This window comes from Copadichromis virginalis, linkage group LG6 (genome assembly GCF_057382275.1).
Source record: "Copadichromis virginalis isolate Kocher_CV1m ecotype Utaka linkage group LG6, C_Virginalis_male_GT1.1, whole genome shotgun sequence".
NCBI classification, from domain to species: domain Eukaryota; kingdom Metazoa; phylum Chordata; class Actinopteri; order Cichliformes; family Cichlidae; genus Copadichromis; species Copadichromis virginalis.
In genome coordinates, this window is record NC_140623.1 from 10,078,195 (window position 1) to 10,096,922 (window position 18,728).

General features: G+C 41.2%; 2 protein-coding genes across 3 annotated transcripts; one reads left to right on the forward strand and one right to left on the reverse strand.

Moving 5' to 3' along the window:
• Positions 1–4,690: 4,690 nt before the first annotated feature.
• Positions 4,691–8,093, forward strand: LOC146707211 (uncharacterized). Of its 2 annotated transcripts, XR_014920775.1 has the most exons (3): positions 4,691–4,932; positions 6,442–7,780; positions 8,011–8,093. XR_014920775.1 is itself a non-coding variant. In XM_085458519.1 (2 exons), the coding sequence occupies exons 1-2, from the start codon at positions 4,881–4,883 to the stop codon at positions 7,506–7,508; spliced, it is 1,119 nt and encodes a 372-aa protein (XP_085314645.1). In that variant the 5' UTR covers positions 4,691–4,880; the 3' UTR covers positions 7,509–8,093. The 2 variants fall into 2 exon arrangements, 1 of the variants encoding a protein (XP_085314645.1); XM_085458519.1 differs by having other exon boundaries at positions 6,442–8,093.
• A 2,903-nt stretch (positions 8,094–10,996) lies between these two features.
• On the reverse strand, positions 10,997–17,327 carry LOC146707212 (kallikrein-8-like). The gene is made up of 5 exons (XM_085460742.1): positions 17,065–17,327; positions 15,702–15,882; positions 15,385–15,541; positions 11,850–11,924; positions 10,997–11,750 (listed from the first exon to the last, which is right to left on the reverse strand). The coding sequence occupies exons 1-5, from the start codon at positions 17,111–17,113 to the stop codon at positions 11,595–11,597; spliced, it is 618 nt and encodes a 205-aa protein (XP_085316868.1). The 5' UTR covers positions 17,114–17,327; the 3' UTR covers positions 10,997–11,594.
• Positions 17,328–18,728: the final 1,401 nt, after the last annotated feature.

The following is an 18,728-nucleotide window of genomic DNA, read 5'->3' on the forward strand; positions in this document are numbered from 1 at the left end:
GTACATGTCAGCTGAGAGCTGGAAGATTAATTTGAGATGCAGCTCAGCACTGTGTTCAAATTTTGTTTTTGTTTTTTATATAGGCCAGCTGATTGTAGGCCTGTGAGTTTTAAATGACTACAAATGTAATTTATTGTAATGACGGTGGTTATCCAAATAATAAGCTAAAACATTCCTACGAATTTAGCTCAATTATGCACACACACGCACATTAGCTAGCTCCGTCTTATTTTAATATCAGGCTAACCAATGGCGGTGACAATATCTTAGCCAAACTAATAACCTTAACACACATGAAAAATAAGAAGGCAATATTGTACACGTATAGTTGTAAAACCTCTTACCTCAATGTGTTTTTTTAAGATTAGACGCTGAAGTCTTGTAAGCTGAAATGACTGTAGAGGTCAAACAAAGTTTGCACTGCATCTGGACGCTGTCTCCTTTTCTCCCTCTGCACATGAAAAATTCCTCCAGGTATGGCCACGGGCACCCGTCCTCCGTCTTTTCTACGTCGTTTTCATGGTTGACAGTGTTGTCCTGTGGGCTTCATAGATAATTGGCAAAACCTTCTGGAGGAAACCTGGTCTTGTTAGGAGAGACGGCATCCATCCCACTTTGGATGGAGCAGCTCTCATTTCTAGAAATATGGACAAATTTATTAAACCCCCCAAAATATGACTATCCAGAGTTGGGACCAGGAAGCAGAGTTGCAGTCTTACACGCTTCTCTGCAGCTTCTCTCCTCCTGCTACCCCCCCAAAAACCCATCTCCATAGAGACTGTGTCAGCTTCCAAAAAGACAAAAAACAAACTAAAAACCAGCAACAAACAACTTAAACATAAACAATCACAAAGAAAGAACAATACAGTATCCACATCTGAACCAAAGAGTAAAACAGTGAAATGTGGATTATTAAATATTAGGTCTCTCTCCTCCAAGTCTCTGTTAGTACATGACTTAATAATTGATCAACAAATTGATTTACTCTGCCTTACAGAAACCTGGTTGCAGCAGGATGATTATGTTAGTTTAAATGAATCAACACCCCCGAGCCATTCTAACTACCAGAAATCTCGAAGCACAGGCCGAGGGGGCGGTGTGGCAGCAATTTTTCACACCAGCCTATTAATTAATGAAAGACCAAGACAGACTTTTAATTCATTTGAAAGCCTGATGCTTAACATTGTCCACCCCAGCTGTGAAACTCAGAAACCAGTCTTACTTGTTATCATCTATCGTCCACCTGGGCCTTACACAGAGTTTCTGTCTGATTTCTCAGACTTTATATCTGATTTAGTTCTGAGCTCAGATAAAATAATTATTGTGGGTGATTTTAACATCCATGTAGATGCTAAAAATGACAGCCTCAACATGGCATTTAATCTGTTATTAGACTCAATTGGTTTCTCTCAAAATGTAAAAGAACCCACCCACCACTTTAATCACACTCTAGATCTTGTTTTAACATATGGCATAGAAACGGAACATTTAACAGTGTTTCCTGAAAACCCTCTGCTGTCTGATCATTTCCTGATAACATTTACTTTTACAATAATTGATTACACAGCGGTGAAGAGTAGACTTTATCAAAGTAGATGTCTTTCTGAAAGCACTGTAACTAAGTTTAAGAATATAATCCACCCACTGTTATCATCTTCAATGCCCTGTACCAACACAGAGCAGAGTAGCTATCTGAACGCTACCCCAACAGAGGTCGATTATCTTGTTAATAATTTCACCTCCTCACTACGTACGACTCTGGATACTGTAGCTCCTGTGAAAACTAAGGCCTCAAATCAGAAGTACCTGACTCCGTGGTATAATTCTGAAACACGTACCCTAAAGCAGATGACTCGTAATCTGGAGAGGAAATGGCGTGTCACAAATCTAGAGGATCATCATTTAGCCTGGAGAAATAGTTTGCTGCTTTATAAGAAAGCCCTCCGCAAAGCCAGAACATCTTACTATTCATCACTGATTGAAGAAAATAAGAACAACCCTAGGTTTCTCTTCAGCACTGTAGCCAGGCTGACAAAAAGTCAGAGCTCTTTTGAGCCAACCATCCCTTTAACGTTAACTAGTAATGACTTCATGAACTTCTTCACAAATAAAATTTTTATCATTAGAGAAAAAATTACCAATAATCATCCCACAGATGTAATATTATCTACAGCTACTCTTAGTACCATTGATATTAAGTTAGACTCTTTTTCTCCAATTGATCTTTCTGAGTTAACTTCAATAATTACTTCCTCCAAACCATCAACGTGTCTTTTAGACCCCATTCCTACAAAACTGCTCAAAGAAGTCCTGCCATTAATTAATTCTTCGATCTTAAATATGATCAACCTATCTCTAATAATCGGCTATGTACCACAGGCCTTCAAGCTGGCTGTAGTTAAACCTTTACTCAAAAAGCCATCTCTAGACCCAGCAGTCTTAGCTAATTATAGGCCAATCTCCAACCTTCCTTTCATATCAAAAATCCTTGAAAGAGTAGTTGTCAAACAGCTAACAGATCATCTGCAGAGGAATGGTTTATTTGAAGAGTTTCAGTCAGGTTTCAGAGCTCAGCACAGCACAGAAACAGCTTTAGTGAAGGTTACAAATGATCTTCTTATGGCCTCTGACAGTGGACTCATCTCTGTGCTTGTCCTGCTAGACCTCAGTGCAGCGTTCGATACTGTTGATCATAATATCCTATTAGAGCGATTAGAACATGCTGTAGGTATTACAGGTACTGCACTGCAGTGGTTTGTATCATATCTATCTAATAGACTCCAATTCGTGCATGTAAATGGAGAGTCCTCTTCACACACTGAGGTTAATTATGGAGTTCCACAGGGTTCAGTGCTAGGACCAATTCTGTTTACATTATACATGCTTCCCTTAGGCAGCATCATTAGAAGACATAGCATACATTTTCACTGCTATGCAGATGACACCCAGCTCTATCTGTCCATGAAGCCAGATAACACACACCAATTAGTTAAACTGCAGGAATGTCTTAAAGACATAAAGACCTGGATGGCCGCTAACTTTCTGCTTCTTAATTCAGATAAAACTGAGGTTATTGTACTCGGCCCTGAAAATCTTAGAAATATGGTATCTAATCAGATTCTTACTCTGGATGGCATTACCTTGGCCTCCAGTAACGCTGTGAGGAACCTTGGAGTGATTTTTGACGAGGACATGTCCTTCAACGCACATATTAAACAAATATGTAAGACTGCTTTCTTCCATTTGCGCAACATCTCTAAAATTAGAAATATCCTGTCTCAGAGTGACGCTGAAAAACTAGTTCATGCATTTATTACTTCCAGGCTGGACTACTGTAATTCATTATTATCAGGATGTCCAAAAAACTCACTGAAAAGCCTTCAGCTAATCCAAAATGCTGCAGCAAGAGTCCTGACAGGGACTAGAAAGAGAGAGCATATTTCTCCTGTTTTGGCTTCCCTTCATTGGCTTCCTGTTAAATCCAGAATTGAATTCAAAATCCTGCTCCTCACATACAAGGTCTTAAATAATCAGGCCCCATCTTATCTTAATGACCTTGTAGTACCATATCACCCTATTAGAGCGCTCCGCTCTCGCTCTGCAGGCCTACTTGTTGTTCCTAGAGTATTTAAAAGTAGAATGGGAGGGAGAGCCTTCAGTTTTCAGGCCCCTCTTCTGTGGAACCAGCTTCCAGTTTGGATTCGGGAGACAGACACTATCTCTACTTTTAAGATTAGGCTTAAAACTTTCCTTTTTTCTAAAGCATATAGTTAGGGCTGGACCAGGTGACCCTGAATCCTCCCTTTGTTATGCTGCAATAGATGTAGGCTGCCGGGGGATTCCCATGATGCATTGAGTTTTTCCTTTCCAGTCACCTTTCTCACTCACTATGTATTAATAGACCTCTCTGCATTGAATCATATCTGTTATTAACCTCTGTCTCTCTTCCACAGCATGTCTTTTATCCTGTCTTCCTTCTCTCACCCCAACCGGTCGCAGCAGATGGCCGCCCCTCCCTGAGCCTGGTTCTGCCGGAGGTTTCTTCCTGTTAAAAGGGAGTTTTTCCTTCCCACTGTCGCCAAAGTGCTTGCTCATAGGGGGTCATATGATTGTTGGGTTTTTCTCTGTATCTATGAAGCGCCTTGAGGCGACTTTTGTTGTGATTTGGCGCTATATAAATAAAATTGAATTGAATTGAATTGAAATTGAATCCTCTGTCTCCATTTTGGCTTCTTTGTCTCCAAATCTTCCGTCTATAAAGTAGTTTGTACTCCACCATGTAGCACCTCCAGACACCTGTGCCTGCTGCTGCAGCAGAGTTTATCTTTGCTTATGTCTTAAATTGGCCGGTCGGGATTGCACGGCCTTATTGGCTGCAAAAATGCAGACGAAAGGTTTGAATATTAATTCAAATTGTGGGCGTACTCAGTAGTACTCAGTAGATTACATGGTGTAAGTTGTACTCAAGTATGAGTAAAATTACACACTTGAAAAATTACTCATAAAAGTACAAGTACCCAAAAAAATCTACTTAATTACAGTAACGTGAGTATTTGTAATTCATTACTTCCACCCTGACAGTAAATGACCATGAATTAACTGTAATTACACTGTGGTGAGCTCCATTCCTATAGTTCTATCACGTGCACCTGTACACGTTGACAACCGTAACCATGGCCGCCGAGGGTATATAAATGCTGCACAAGGTTCCAAACGTCCGTTTACACTTGCTCGTGGACTTGTTTCGACCTGCTCCAACCTCAGCCTGTGGAAAGCTAAGTTTTGCAAACCATTTTACTAAAAGCGGATATAACTTGAACGCATAACAAGTACTTCATCTGTGGATCGTTTGTACTTGTTTTTGTTTTTCAAGTTTGAAGATGGCTCGCCGTGGACCCGGACTCCCCGACTGTCACCTGGACTTCGCTGCAGGTACGTTTGAAAATTTCTTTAAATGTAAATTACTGTAATAATTTAACAAGTTCCAGTGTGAATATCAAGTTTTAACGTGATCAAATATGTGTATTCAAGATTGTTTCCGTAAATTGTTTGTATGTTTTAAATTTTCCGGGAGAGGTGTAGAAATTATTAACGACTGGTGTATGAATATGAAAAAAAGGTGTTACTTTGATTTGAAGGCTTCAAATTTGACACTTTTCTTTAAAATGAAATGGTTAAAAATAGCTTAATGGACTAAAATTTGTAAAATGCCCAAAAATCAGTTTCTGTGGTAACGGCATCTTCAAGATGTCATGGCCTCAGAACACGCAGGCCTAAACACACAGATCCAGGTCCCCTCCTGACATCCTTTTCTTCTCCGGATCAAAGGCTTTATTGACATAAACTATATTTTTTTCTCTGCTGCAAAACACAAAGATAAAAAAATACAAATAAAATAATATCAAAAGAATATGAAAACAGTAGTAATAATGGCATTAAGACCTATCTTCTGTTACGGTAATGCTTTTAACCTTATTAGATAGCAGAGAGAAATATTGTACACAGGGATATTTACACAGGGATAGCATGTTTACCACAGATTAGATGTATCTGTCCTTATGGCAGATACAGTCCTTGTGCACATTTCTAAAAATGTGGATTCTGAGTTAAGAGTTTCTGTTTGTTTGTTTGTTTGTTTGCTTGTTTGTTTGTTTGTTTTTCACTTGACCATCATTTTCAGACATACCTGCAGAGCTTTGTGTGTGCAATTCTTGCCAACTCTTGCCAAGAAGGTTGTGTTTTTATTTAAAATAAATAAATAAATAAATAAATAATATATATATATATATATATATATATATATAAATATATATATATATATATATATATATATATATATATAATATATATATATATATATATATATATATATATATATATATATATATATATATATATATATATATATTTAGGACATGCAATTGGTACATGTGGTCTAAATGTTACATTATGGTTTGCATCCACATATTTAACCTATGAGCTTTTTTCAAAATGTGTGACATCGTGAATTGTAAATAAAACAGGAGAATGAGCTGCATGGTTAGTTATAAATGTACTGTAGTATATTTATATAATAAGTTACTCATGTCCGGCTATTTACAAATCAATACCTATTATCCATTACCTATTCCAACATAGTGTTTGCATAAAGGCTTACAAGGAACAAATAAAACAAATTGAATGTACACAAAATACAGTGTCATATATAGTGTCAATATAGTGTCACCTTAAAAGTACACAGAGTGAGCTGCCTTGGTGGAGGTTTGGTGGTCTTCTATTAAAAAACTTGACTTAAAGATTGAACAAGTAGAAGTGTCATTCAGTCTGACATAAAATGCTTTTCTCTCATCCTCTGCTCAAACTAACAGATGTAGGTCTGTTGCTTTAACACTGGGTGTCTATTACATTCCTAATGTTATTTTAAAAATTGTTTCCTCACAGGGCGTCTTGACTATGTGGTTGAACGCCCTGCAGAAGAAGGCCTTCCTGAAGTCATCAGGATCCTGGATGACAGTCTCCAGAGCACCACCTCTTCTGGTGAAGCTCAGGACACTGATACCCAGCGTATCAGCGAAGGTGAGTATGGTGAGTATTTTATCCCTCTCTCACCCTCACCCTCTTCTGATGAAGCACCAGATGCTGATGTCGGTGAACAGCAAGGTGAGTATGGTGAGTACCCCCCCTACCTACCTGTAGATGATGAAGAGGTGAGTGAACAGACTGACAATTCATCTGACTGGAACGACTCAGAAGAGTGGGGGGATTGGCTTAGCGATGACTCTGGGTATGACACCATGGATGAGAGAGATGATTCCCCTCTCATCCGGGAGCACCCTCCAGAGCCGTTTTGGCACGATTGGCAACGTCCTATTGCTCCAGGTGCTGCCCCCATCGCCATGCCGCCTTTCGGCCAGGCCAATGCCCCACTCTTCCCTCGAGTTGTTGCCCCAGTTGGTGATCCGCCAGCTGCTCCTCCCTCAGCTGCTCCCTCAGCTGCTCCCTCTGCTGCTCCCTCTGCTGCTCCCTCTGCTGCTCCTCCCTCAACTGCTCCCTCTGCTGCTCCTTCCTCAGCTGCTCCCTCTGCTGCTTCTTCCTCAGCTGCTCCTTCCTCAGTTGCTCTCTCTGCTGCTCCTTCTTCAGCTGCTCCCTCTGCTGCTCCTTCCTCAGCTGCTCCCTCTGCTGCTCCTTCTTCAGCTGCTCCCTCTGCTGCTCCTTCTTCAGCTGCTCCCTCTGCTGCTTCTTCCTCAGCTGCTCTCTCTGCTGCTTCTTCCTCAGCTGCTCCTCCCTCAGCTGCTCCCTCTGCTGCTTCTTCCTCAGCTGATCTCTCTGCTGCTCCTTCCTCAGAAAAGAGAAGCAGAGAAGACATCTGCACCGAAGAGGTAAGTGCAAAGAGGTGCAAGGTGAGTGACCAGTTTGATGCCCCTTCAACATCCTCAGGTAGTTTTGGAGTCAGACGTTTCTGGGAGAGGCCTTTTAGCCTTTCCATGGATGACAGTGACTCTGATTAGTTTATGTTAGAATGTGTTTTTAAACTTTGTTTTTACAGATATAAGAACATGTGACTTGCACATGTGAAATGTATTGCTTTTTTTGTTGATATGTGACATTAATATTAATATTACATTGTGAATTAAAGGTAGTTTTTTAGTTGTTATTACTTCCAGTTACGTCCAAGATGGAGCAAACACCCCACCCAGAAGACAGCCTTACCCCAACCAACCCGATGAGAAGGATGGATGACCAAGTGAAAAACGGGAGAGTGGTGCTGTGTTCCAACTATGTAAGTTATCACCTCACATTGACAACAAACTGTATTGAAGACAAAATTCTTCCAATAGTTGGTATAAATCATCATCCTATGTCAGCAGCACTGTAGGTTTAGCTTTATTTATATTTTTCATGTGTATACGTTGGGTTTAAAATTGCTTTTTAACAACATACTGCAGCTACCAACAATGAAAATGCTGTTTTGTGTTAAAATGACGTCTTTCTTGTGTTATTACTTTGCAGGGCAGCTGAGAGTGGACAGAGCTGCACAGAGGACCAAAGATCCACTCTCAGCACTTCATACCTGACTGGCCACAGCACCAACCCTCCTCACCCAGGGTGAGGAGGGTCCTGACCCCGCCTGCACAGAGGGAGTTGTGAACATGCACTTCTGTGTTGGTGGGTTTAGGATCCTCCTCACACTCACACTGATGAAGACTGTCACTGGAAGATGTCTCCATTGCATCAGCAGGACGTAAGCATTTGTAAAATATTACAGTTTGTGATGTTTTGTACATATTTTTATTGCATCATTTAAAACTATGAGATATAAAATAAACCAATTTTCATAACATTTTCTGTGTATTTAGTTGTTTTCTTAATAAGTTATTTGGAACATCATTGCAACCTGTCAGCTTTTTATTGAGGATTTAGAAAGTTGCTGGTGGCCCGAGTGTGTAGAGTGGGGTGTTGTTTTTGTCACATGGTGAAAGTGACCTCATGGGGAGCAAAGAGAACAACTGAACAATTTGGGGATTCACAGACTTTCGTAATCGCTAAAAACAATTAATAAAAATTGTTCTGTGTGAACTAAAAGCTCAAATATAAACCATCCTGACACTGACACAAATGATCTGCTGTTTATAAGCAGGACAGTGTTTTCATGAGCCTGGATGAAGCTAATTTGCATGAGTTTAACCTGCTGGTCAAAAACTTGCATGACTCTGATATCACTCCAACTTTCTTCTGTTTATTTATTCATTTTTGCTAATTGTAGTAGATTAATATGTTCACCAACTGATTGTTGGCCTGAATGTTTGAATGTTTGCAGTTTCAGGTCCTACTGATCAGTTTTAAGTACTGTAGAAAGTGAGCAGCAATTGAATCAAGTCCTGGGATGAAATGGGACAAAAGGGTAATGTGACAGCCACATTAGTTCCCTTCCCTCGTTTAACAATGTGTAAGCAGACTGCTTTAACCTGCAATTTACTGCATGTTGTTAGGCTGCATGGTACAACCACAGTCTGCTAACCACCCGTGGTGATCGAAGGTTTTGAGGTCTTGCTTGAGCTACTGATGAAGTTTTATCAAAGCTTGTTAAGTTTCCCAACCACATTTTATCCTGATGGTCCAAGGCTTACATCTTTATGCTCACAGACGTACTTCTGTAATTAATCAGTGACCGATTTATTACTTTAAGTTACAGTGTGAGGGGCATTAATGAACATAAATCAGATTTAACTGGATTATGTGTTTAGGTCAAGAGACACAGACCTTCATCTTTAAGAGGCTCTTCTTGAATATCTAATCACGATGTTTGCCATGCAAGTACACTGGGCGGTTGTTTTTAACAGAATCATTTGAAGATTCTGATGAAATGAAGTATTGTTTCAATGAGTTGTGGCACCATTCTTGCTTTAGCAGTGAAAGGAGTCAGGTAGGGCTCCATCAGGAAGAGGGCCCCAGAGGTCCTATCCCCCCGCCCACTTCCCTGGGGCTTGAACATCAGTGGATTTCCACTTAAGCAAAGCCTCATCAAGTTCCTGCAAACAGCACCATACACACACTATCATGTACAGAGTGTGGATGCTGTGTCTAAGACCACGATCAATGTGTTTCCACCATCTGGTGCAAGCTTCATCTGTCTCACTGTGTTCTCCTAAAGGCCAAGACAGCAGGACAGTAAAATCAATCTCACTTATAGGTGCCAGAAATCAGAGGATGTGAGATGGTGGTAATCAGGTTATGCATTTGTTGTCTTCTCAGCAGGTGGGAAACATCTCTCTTTATTTGTTTATGTACATGTGTATCAGAAATCTATTTTCCTGTACAGCTCAGGATTAAGGAACAATGTTGATCTAATCTAATGAAGATCAGTGAAAATACTGACATTAGTGACGTTAACCCTTGACTAAGAGTTTCTTAGTCAATTGTTAATGGGAAACACATTTCCACACCACCATCTTCTAAGCTGTGATGCTACATGTGCAGCAGCAAACGTCCAATTAGTACCGATCAGAAGGTTGGAGGTTCGATCGCAGCCTGATCTGATCTGTATCTCAAAGTATCCTTGGACACGATACTGAACCCCAAACTGCTCTTTCATGTGTCCATCAGAGTATGAATGTTAGATAGAAAGAACTTAGGTACAGAAAAGTGCTTGTATGAATGGGTGAATGAGGTGTATAAAGTACTTTGAGTGCTTGAGTAGAAAAGTGCTATTTAAGAACAAGGATGTGCAAGAATTTGCTAGACACGCTCTTCTTTTTCCAAAACTAAAAATGTTATTTCAAATTTGGCAGCCTGTGTGTCAAAGAGACTGAAGAGTAACTAAAGGGCAAAGTCCAGGAATACAGCCAAACTCAGGAGATCAGTTAGGAGCACAACTGAGCAAAGGTGATTCAAAAAAATGGAGAGAAACTCTGCCATGCAGTGCCATGCTGAGCAGACTGGTTTACAGCCACAAGAGAGACTCAGCGTTCACAGATCATAAAATCTTCAGGGAGCAAAGCTCTCAGAGAAGCTATAATGCAATCCACAGATAGAATACAGTCAATAAGCTCCAAGTGAAATGTTAAACAGTGCATGGATAGCTTTTTGTTCAGCTTTTTCGTCGTATCCTTTTTCCCCCTTTCTAAAGTCTCTTCAGAGGCTTTGCAGTTTGTCAAACAGCAGCTGGTAAAAAGGCTTTTGCAGTGAGGCAGGGAGCCTGTTCAAACCAGATTATGCTTGATTTGATGACTGCAGAGAACTTGGGGCTGACAGCTCAGATTAGGATCGGTTCTCCCTTGAAAAGGCATTAGTGTGTTCTGTCATGGCAGGATTTCTGTTCAATGTGCAGGTAGATTGAAATCAAAGGGCACCAAAGACACCCAAACCTGAGGGATCATTACGTGACACCCAAAGCATCTGAGCAGTCTTATTCCTTCATCTGTACCAAATTACTCAGATTCACAGACGTCGTGCACAGCAGACCTGCAATACAACGATGAATAACAGGAGTTACGCCTGCGTTTGACAGGTCAAAATGTCACAGGGAGCAGTTCAGTTAAGTTTCATTCCCCTCCAGAAATCACTTCATGCATGATTATCAGGAACCTTTGAGTAATGACAGCACTTAAGTGAGTGTTTCCTTACCATGTTCCACTTTGTCACCAAGTTTTAGGATGAGAATGTTTTTTTTCTACTTTATTTTTTTTTATATCGTTGTTATTATTTCTGTTGTAATTTGTGTTTGTTTTTTGTTTGTTTGTTCAGTTTTTCAGCCTTGTTGCATTTTTTTCTATTTCCGTTGTGTTTTATTCAACTTCTGTTACATTTTGCAGGATTTTGCAGCTTTTTCTATTGACGGGTGTTTTCTTCAGGGACTCCATATTATTATCTTTAAAACTGCATTTGAAACTTAATGCTGAGTTTTTACTTTCTGCAGTTGAAGTTATCTAAAGAAACTGTGTGTGGGTGCAGCTGAAAAAACGTCTTTTGGCAAATAACACAGAAATTCTGAAATCCTCTACTGCTTATATCAAAGAGAATAAAAGAAACCAAAGCTAAACTCTAAAAGATTATTTATTTCAGCTTGTTTACAGTTATCCACACCTCACAGCTTTTTATGGGTTGATAGTTTTCCTGATCCAATCTGCATACTCAGGATCACAGAGGTCCATGAAGGCAGCCGGTGCTCTGCATACAAAGTCTGGATCTCCCACAAAAGAAGAGACACCATAAATCCTGCCATTATGAACCACTCCTCCACCAGAGTCTCCCTGCAAGACAGAAATACAGTTTCCCAGTTTTATAAAATCTTTCTGTATTTTGAATGTTTAATAAATGCAGCTGTGAGCTGAGGGATCATGCAAACTCACTCGACATATATCTTTCCCAGGACTTTGTCCACAGAACCAGTGCTGATAGCTCCTGACTCGGTGGACCTCGGGGAATTATTTCTGTAAAATATCATTGAGCTCTGTACAGCTGACAACCTCAGTCTCTGCACAGTGAAGAGAGGGTGATTCACCAGGTTCTAGAAATAAAGGGACAATTAGTTCAGCTTAAAGCACTTTTTTAGAAAATGATGCAGATTTGTATTTTATGCAGAAATGCAGCAGAAAGAAATAAAATGGTCTGAGCTCACAGGAAAAGCTTGTTTTTACTTTGAACACATTAGAAATGAAGAAAAATACAATTTCAGTACAAATATCTGCAACATCTCTTTACTAATAAAGTAACAGTTTGGATGGTTTGTTTTCTTTTTTCTTAATACAACAAATTTGTTAAAAATCATCTTCCTTCTTTTCTCATTAGCTAGTCCAGTGGTGGCACCATAACCTGCGACCTCAACTCTGGAATGACACAAGAAGTGTTTGGACACTTTTCTCTCCTTTTTTTGTCAGTTACATACAAATACATATATTGATTGTTTTGCACGTTAACTTTGAAATGTTGCCCTGAGGCCTGTACTATGAAGCAGGATCTCATCTCTCCAGGTAACTTCAGAGTTCTATATGAAGGATTTTGACTTCTTACCAGAGAAAATTGTAAGAGTAACCCTGACCTGCTGTTATATTAGTTATGTCCTTTATAGAGTTTTAGTCACCACTTTATCATCACGCACCACACCTGGCTAGCATGCTTGGACTGTGCTTGCTCAGCGCATTGGGACACCATTCAAGCTCACTGCAGCACATGCTACTTCCTGTTTTAAAGGGCCTTGTAGCAGCCCTTGTTACATGCGTGGGCACGGAGCGTGAAGCAGAAAGCACAGCTTAAAAGAGAAGTTGATATACCTGGCGGCGTGACACTGACTGGTGTTTTACGTTTTCTCAAGCCAGCTAACGCAAAGTAAGCCAAGCCTTGTTGAATTTTCTTTGTACTATATCCCTCTGGTTAAGTTCAAGCTTAGAGATCATTTGTCCAGAAAAGCAGCATCACCATTCCTGGAAGATCCCTTGAAACTTTCAACTTTAGACCCTCCTACTGTACTACATGGACAGTGGGAGGGGCTAAAATTCTTCAATAGCATTTTTTCGTAGACATTTTTCAGTTTGCAGCCTATGTTTAAATTCTGTTGTTATATTAAGTTTTATTTTCTCTTAAACTAATAAACAGCAGAAAGTTTGCAGCTGACAGAATAAAAGCTGAAACTGTCTTTCAAACATTAATTAAATGAAATACTTAATTATCCATCCATCAGATTCTCCTGTGTAATGATAGGTCGTGATGTCAGTCAGGATTTTTGCTGTCTTTTTTTTTTTTCTGCCTGTCCCATTTGGTTCTTTAGCCATCAGAATTGTTGTCTGAAGACCAACAAGGATACCCAATGGATTTACTTTGCCAAATGGATCATCGTGGCATTGCCGTATTGGTCCATTTGGTCGATCTTTGTTTTTATTATTTATTATATTTTATTTTCAGATTTTACAGACGGGACAGACATGAGTGAGGGATAGGAAAGGAAGAAAGAAAGAGGAAGGAAAGGAGAAACAGAAGGGGAGAGGGACAGTGAGAAAGGGGGGGGAGAAAAAAAATCTCCTGGATCACCTGTTGAGAGAAAAATAGAAAACAAGCAAAAAAAACAAAGCAACATACTAAACACAACACCATCGCATTAATCTAGCTAAGTGTAAACAGCAGTAAATACTAAATATTCAATGTTGTTGTGCAGCACGCAGGACAGATGTGCTTCGAAGTAGCGGCCAAGAAAGGTGTAATTTGGGTCTACGAGCAGTGAACACCCGTGTACATACCTGTGTGGATCAGCGCGCTTGTATTCCAAAGGTTTCTCCATGTAACGATCTGCTAGGGAGTGTGGGGGGGTCACAGCCCCGTCCTCCAGGGTGTGAAGCGGGTATGGAGGAGGTCAAAACTCCAGACATCCAGAGGCCCCCAGAACACAAGAGACCATGGAAGACCAACAGAGGGGCAGCCGCGCCACTGTCCCAGTAAGAGCTGAGGAGAGTCCCAGATGAGGGTTCACTCAGCAGCCGCGGAGCAGAAGCCAGGGGGAGTTGCAGTGACGCGCCCATGAGCTCCGCCGGCCCCCAGCTGTGCCTGAGTGACCGAGCCCCAGGCCGAGAGGCCGGGGGCACCCCACCTCCGAAGGGGCCCGAGCGAGCCCCAGGCTCCAGGCCCCGATAAGCGGCCACCAAGGAGTGAGCCGGTGTGTACCTGGACACCCACCCCCAGACACAAAGAACCACCAACGCACCGACACCTGAGGGAGTCCGCCACCGGCAGGGGAAGTGGTGGTGGGTGGAGATAGGCCTCCAAATCTTGGAGGGCCTGAGGTGTCCCCAGAGAGGTGGCGTCTGATACCCAACCTGACATATAGACACAGACATACAGGCACACACAGACACAAACATCCATTCCCACCCTCATGCTCTCATGTGCACTTACTCCACACTCAACCAACATGGAGACAGACATAAAGAGACGCTGTACACACGATCACACTCCCCAAGCGTACTCTACAAACCGGGTCTAGGTACCCTTGCCCCTGGAGGGGGGAATTGCACCCAGACCCAGGTGGTGTTACCCTTTTCCCTGCGGTGGGGAGAGGCAGACCACCCCGACTCCGTAGCAGCAGGGAGGCCCCACACCCCAGACCGCAGTCGGACGGCCAACTTCTCCTAGCCCTCCCGCTCCAGCAGGCCGCAGAGAACGGGGGTGGGAGAAGACTCCAAACCTCCCTCCACCCGCTCATTGTAGTGTTGATGCATGTGTGTTCTAAGGTGCAATTAAAACCCAGGAGGGCATAGAGCTACCTGCCAAGGAGCAGCAGGTAAGCGCATAGTCCCTCCTGATAGTCTTATTGAACAAAGCATCTGAAGTTCTTGCACATTCATACAGTGCTTTTACTACTAAGCAATTTTCCACTCACACACACACACACACACACACACACACACACACACACACACACACACACACACACACACACACACACAACACTGGTTTTTCTGCAGCAGCTGTTACTTTCAGTCTGTATTATGCATTTAAACCCTTCATATTTTTCTAATATTACAGTTTTATCTTCCTTTTTAAAACCTGCACTGCCAGTATAGTTTATCCACATCCATTAGGATTGAAAGCCCTGGTTAACTTGATAACCAGGGCTTTCAATTGATAAGCAGCTTCCTGTGAGTACTTATCCTGATTCCCACTGTTGGGATAAGATAAAGGAAATATATTCTACATATGCTGAACTCACTTCACAGCACAGAGCTCAGGTCAAGAAGAAACTTTAAGAAAAAAAACTTCAAAGCAAGAAACTTTGAGCCACAGGAACATCAAAGTATCATTTGAATCTAAAACTGAAGTTAGCACGACGTATCAGTATCTGTCAGAACACATGAACCTGAAGCAGAAACATCCACAACTCACAGTCAGGTAGTTTTATAGGATGGACATCAGAGCTGCTAGTAGCTGCAGCAGCATGATGTCATGAACTCTGCCTGTGCTGGTGTCTTTGTCTGTATAGATCTCAGCTTCTGCTGTTATCTGCACTTCTTGTTCCGGACCCCCTTGATGCACACTTAGATTTGCAAACATGGTCCTGCATGTGCACAGCAAACATAAAACATGATTACTGATGGTCACCATATTTTATTTCTCATCTTGTCTGAATGTATTTTACTTTTTACTGAATAGCAAAAACATGGCTACTAGACATTCCTTGGGTTAACAAGTTTTAGTTGCTGCTCTGGTCTCCTCACCCTCCTGGCTTCAGACGGTGAGCTGCAGTCAGAATCCAGCGGTCGCTGATCAAAGAGCCTCCACACAAGCTGGAAGGTCCATGTGGATAAACTGCTCTGAGCTGTACATGATACTGTCGCTCACATTCATCACCTCCAATGACTCTCTTTTGCAGAGCGACCTCTGTGTTCGCCGTCACACCTGAAAGAGGAATCCCCCGCCCACCAGGTCACTGCCAGTTTTTCTTTGTACCTGTAAAATATCTGCTCTCAGAAGTAAGGCAGAAACACACAGTGAGGACCAGAGCCATTAAATATAGATACTGTAGCTGAGCACTCGCTGATACACAGAGAAAAGAGAAAAGGCACCACACATAGTGTTGCTGCCATTCACTCTCTAATGACTGCATTTCAGTTTGAATATTGGACACTGCATAGTCACATAGTGTCATTATGAAGCTTTATGAACTGCAAAGCTGCAAAGCTCCACACATTTATGCAAAGTTACTTATCGTCTCTTTTTGCTTTTGGCTTTCATAAAGTTACAGAAGGGAAATGAAGGTAAAATATTTCTATAGAGAAAGTGCTTCACAATAATAATCAATAAAAATAAATACAAACATTAAAAGACAATAATAATATCCACTACCTAAAATTAAGCCTGTACAAATAAGTAGAGCTGCTCTTTCAAATGTTCAGACCGCAGAGATCAAATGTAATATTAGTGCATTCCATAGATTATCAGCCAACAGCCTTGAAGACACACTTAGTCTCTTTTGGTTTTCAGCCTAGAACGAGGAACCACCAGCAGGTTTCTGTCAGAAGACCTCAGTGACCTGCACCTTATAGATGGAAGCAAATGAAGTTTGATCTCAGCTTCATGCTCTTGTTCTGCTCGTGCTCTGATTTGAATTACATGTTCTACACACTTCACTGTATCTCACTGTCAGTTTGTCAATTTGTGACATTAATTCAGAGGAATATGGTGTAAACCAATGATTTATAAACCTAAAACAGGCCATGATCACTAACCAATGCTAACTTTGAGAAGCAATGCAGAACATATTGTGCCCTCTGTGTGGCTAATGGAGCTCTTAAGAGTAGAAGAGCAAAACAAAAGAAAAAAAAAACCTCGCTCACGAGTCTGCGACTGCGTGCTGACAGAGAGCGAGTGGGTTACCTCTGTGTGACTTCAAGCTGCAGAGGGTAAGGCTCTGACTGTGGTCTGCATATATGTGCCGAGCAGCAATTCAGAATACCCACCGTGCACAGTTTCTGTGAGGTTTGGCATAACTCGATGCATTGAATCATTTTCATATTATACAGACAGAATTATGCAGTAAGAACCTGCAGTTAAATATAGAAACTGTTGTTGAATACTCACTGATACACAGAGGCAAGAGAAGAGGCAGCAGACACAGTGTTCCTGCCATTCACCCTCTAACAACTGCCTTTCTGTTGAGCAAACACTTTGGCGACAGTGGGAAGGAAAAACTCCCTTTTAACAGGAAGAAACCTCCAGCAGAACCAGGCTCAGGGAGGGGCGGGGCCATCTGCTGGGACCGGTTGGGGTGAGAGAAGGAAGACAGGATAAAGACATGCTGTGGAAGAGAGACAGATTAATAACAAGTATGATTCAGTGCAGAGAGGTCTGTTAACACATAGTGAGTGAGAAAGGTGACTGAAGAAGAAATACTCAGTGCATCATGGGAATCCCCCAGCAGCCCACCGCATTGCAGCATAACTAAGGAAGGATTCAGGGTCACCTGGTCCAGCCCTAATTATATATTTTGGAAAGTTTTAAGCCTAATCTTAAAAGTAGAGATAGTGTCTGTCCAAACAGGAAGCTGGTTCCACAGAAGAGGGGCCTGAAAATTGAAGGCTGTCCCTCGTATTCTACTTCTAAATACTCTAGGAACAACAAGTAAGCCTGCAGTGTGAGAGTGAAGTGCTCTAATAGGGTGATATGGTACTACAAGGCTTTTCAGGGAGTTTTTAGGACATCCTGATAATAATGAATTACAGTAGTCCAACCTGGAAGTAATAACTGCAGCTTCACTCTGAGACAGGATATTTCTAATTTTAGAGATGTTGCTCAAATCGAGGAAAGCAGTCTTACATAGTTGTTTAATATGTGCATTGAAGGACATGTCCTCGTCAAAAATCACTCCAAGGTTCCTCACAGTGTTACTGGAGGCCAAGGTAACGCCATCCAGAGTAAGAATCTGGTTAGATGCCATATTTCTAAGATTTTAAGGGCCGAGTACAATAACCTCAGTTTTATCTGAATTTAAAAGCAGAAATTAGAGGTCATCCAGGTCTTTATGGCTTTGAGACATTCATGTAGTTTAACTAATTGGTCTGTGTTATTTGGCTTAGCTAAGCTAAGGTAGCGAATTCCTAAAAATACAGGGAGTGAATACAAGAGAGTGTGCTTTGGATGAAGCAAGTGAAGATTAAACTATGAAATAAGAAGTTATCTATAAGTTTTTAGTTATTTCGGCTATCCAGATAAGCTACACAAAAACACAACCATGTGTTGGAACAGGAAGTGATAGGAGGTGAGAAAAATAACCTTAGGACAGGTGAGATTGGTCAATGGTAGAGCTATTTTTCTGAAATTACACACGTTAGTAACGTGTGTAATTTCAGAAAAATAAAATAAAAATAAAAATAAATAAAATAAAAATAAAAAATAAATAAAAATAGGAAGACACAGTGCTGGTTCAACAAGACAAAGTGGACAAGTTTACAACACCATTCAACGCAACACCACACAAAGTTGTAAGCAGAACTGGAAACCAAGTCATTATTGAATCACCAACAGGAGCTCGCTATCACCGGAATACCACACATGTGAAGAAATACGAGACAAATGAGACCAGAGAAGGACACTATGACACAATACCTGAAAGGGAGGAAGGTGAAACACCCACAAAGACTGACACCTTCACTCCAACACCACAAGAGGGCTCCCAGGGGCCAGAGAGACCAAGTAGATCACAGAGGGCTAAAAAGATACCCGAGAGGTTTCGTGATTTTGTGATG

What these genes read in the sequence shown, in the direction of transcription:
- LOC146707211 (XM_085458519.1), top strand. Translation starts at nt 4,881, where the DNA reads ATGGCTCGCCGTGGACCCGGACTCCCCGACTGTCACCTGGACTTCGCT. An exon ending in TCACCTGGACTTCGCTGCAG is followed by an intron (nt 4,933 to 6,441) that starts GTACGTTTGAAA and finishes GTTTCCTCACAG; the next exon opens with GGCGTCTTGACTATGTGGTT.
- LOC146707212 (XM_085460742.1), bottom strand. Translation starts at nt 17,113, where the DNA reads ATGGCAGGAACACTGTGTCTGCTGCCTCTTCTCTTGCCTCTGTGTATC. An exon ending in CAGCTCTGATGTCCATCCTA is followed by an intron (nt 11,925 to 15,384) that starts TAAAACTACCTG and finishes TTACAGAAATAA; the next exon opens with TTCCCCGAGGTCCACCGAGT. An exon ending in CTGGGAAAGATATATGTCGA is followed by an intron (nt 11,751 to 11,849) that starts GTGAGTTTGCAT and finishes TCTGTCTTGCAG; the next exon opens with GGAGACTCTGGTGGAGGAGT.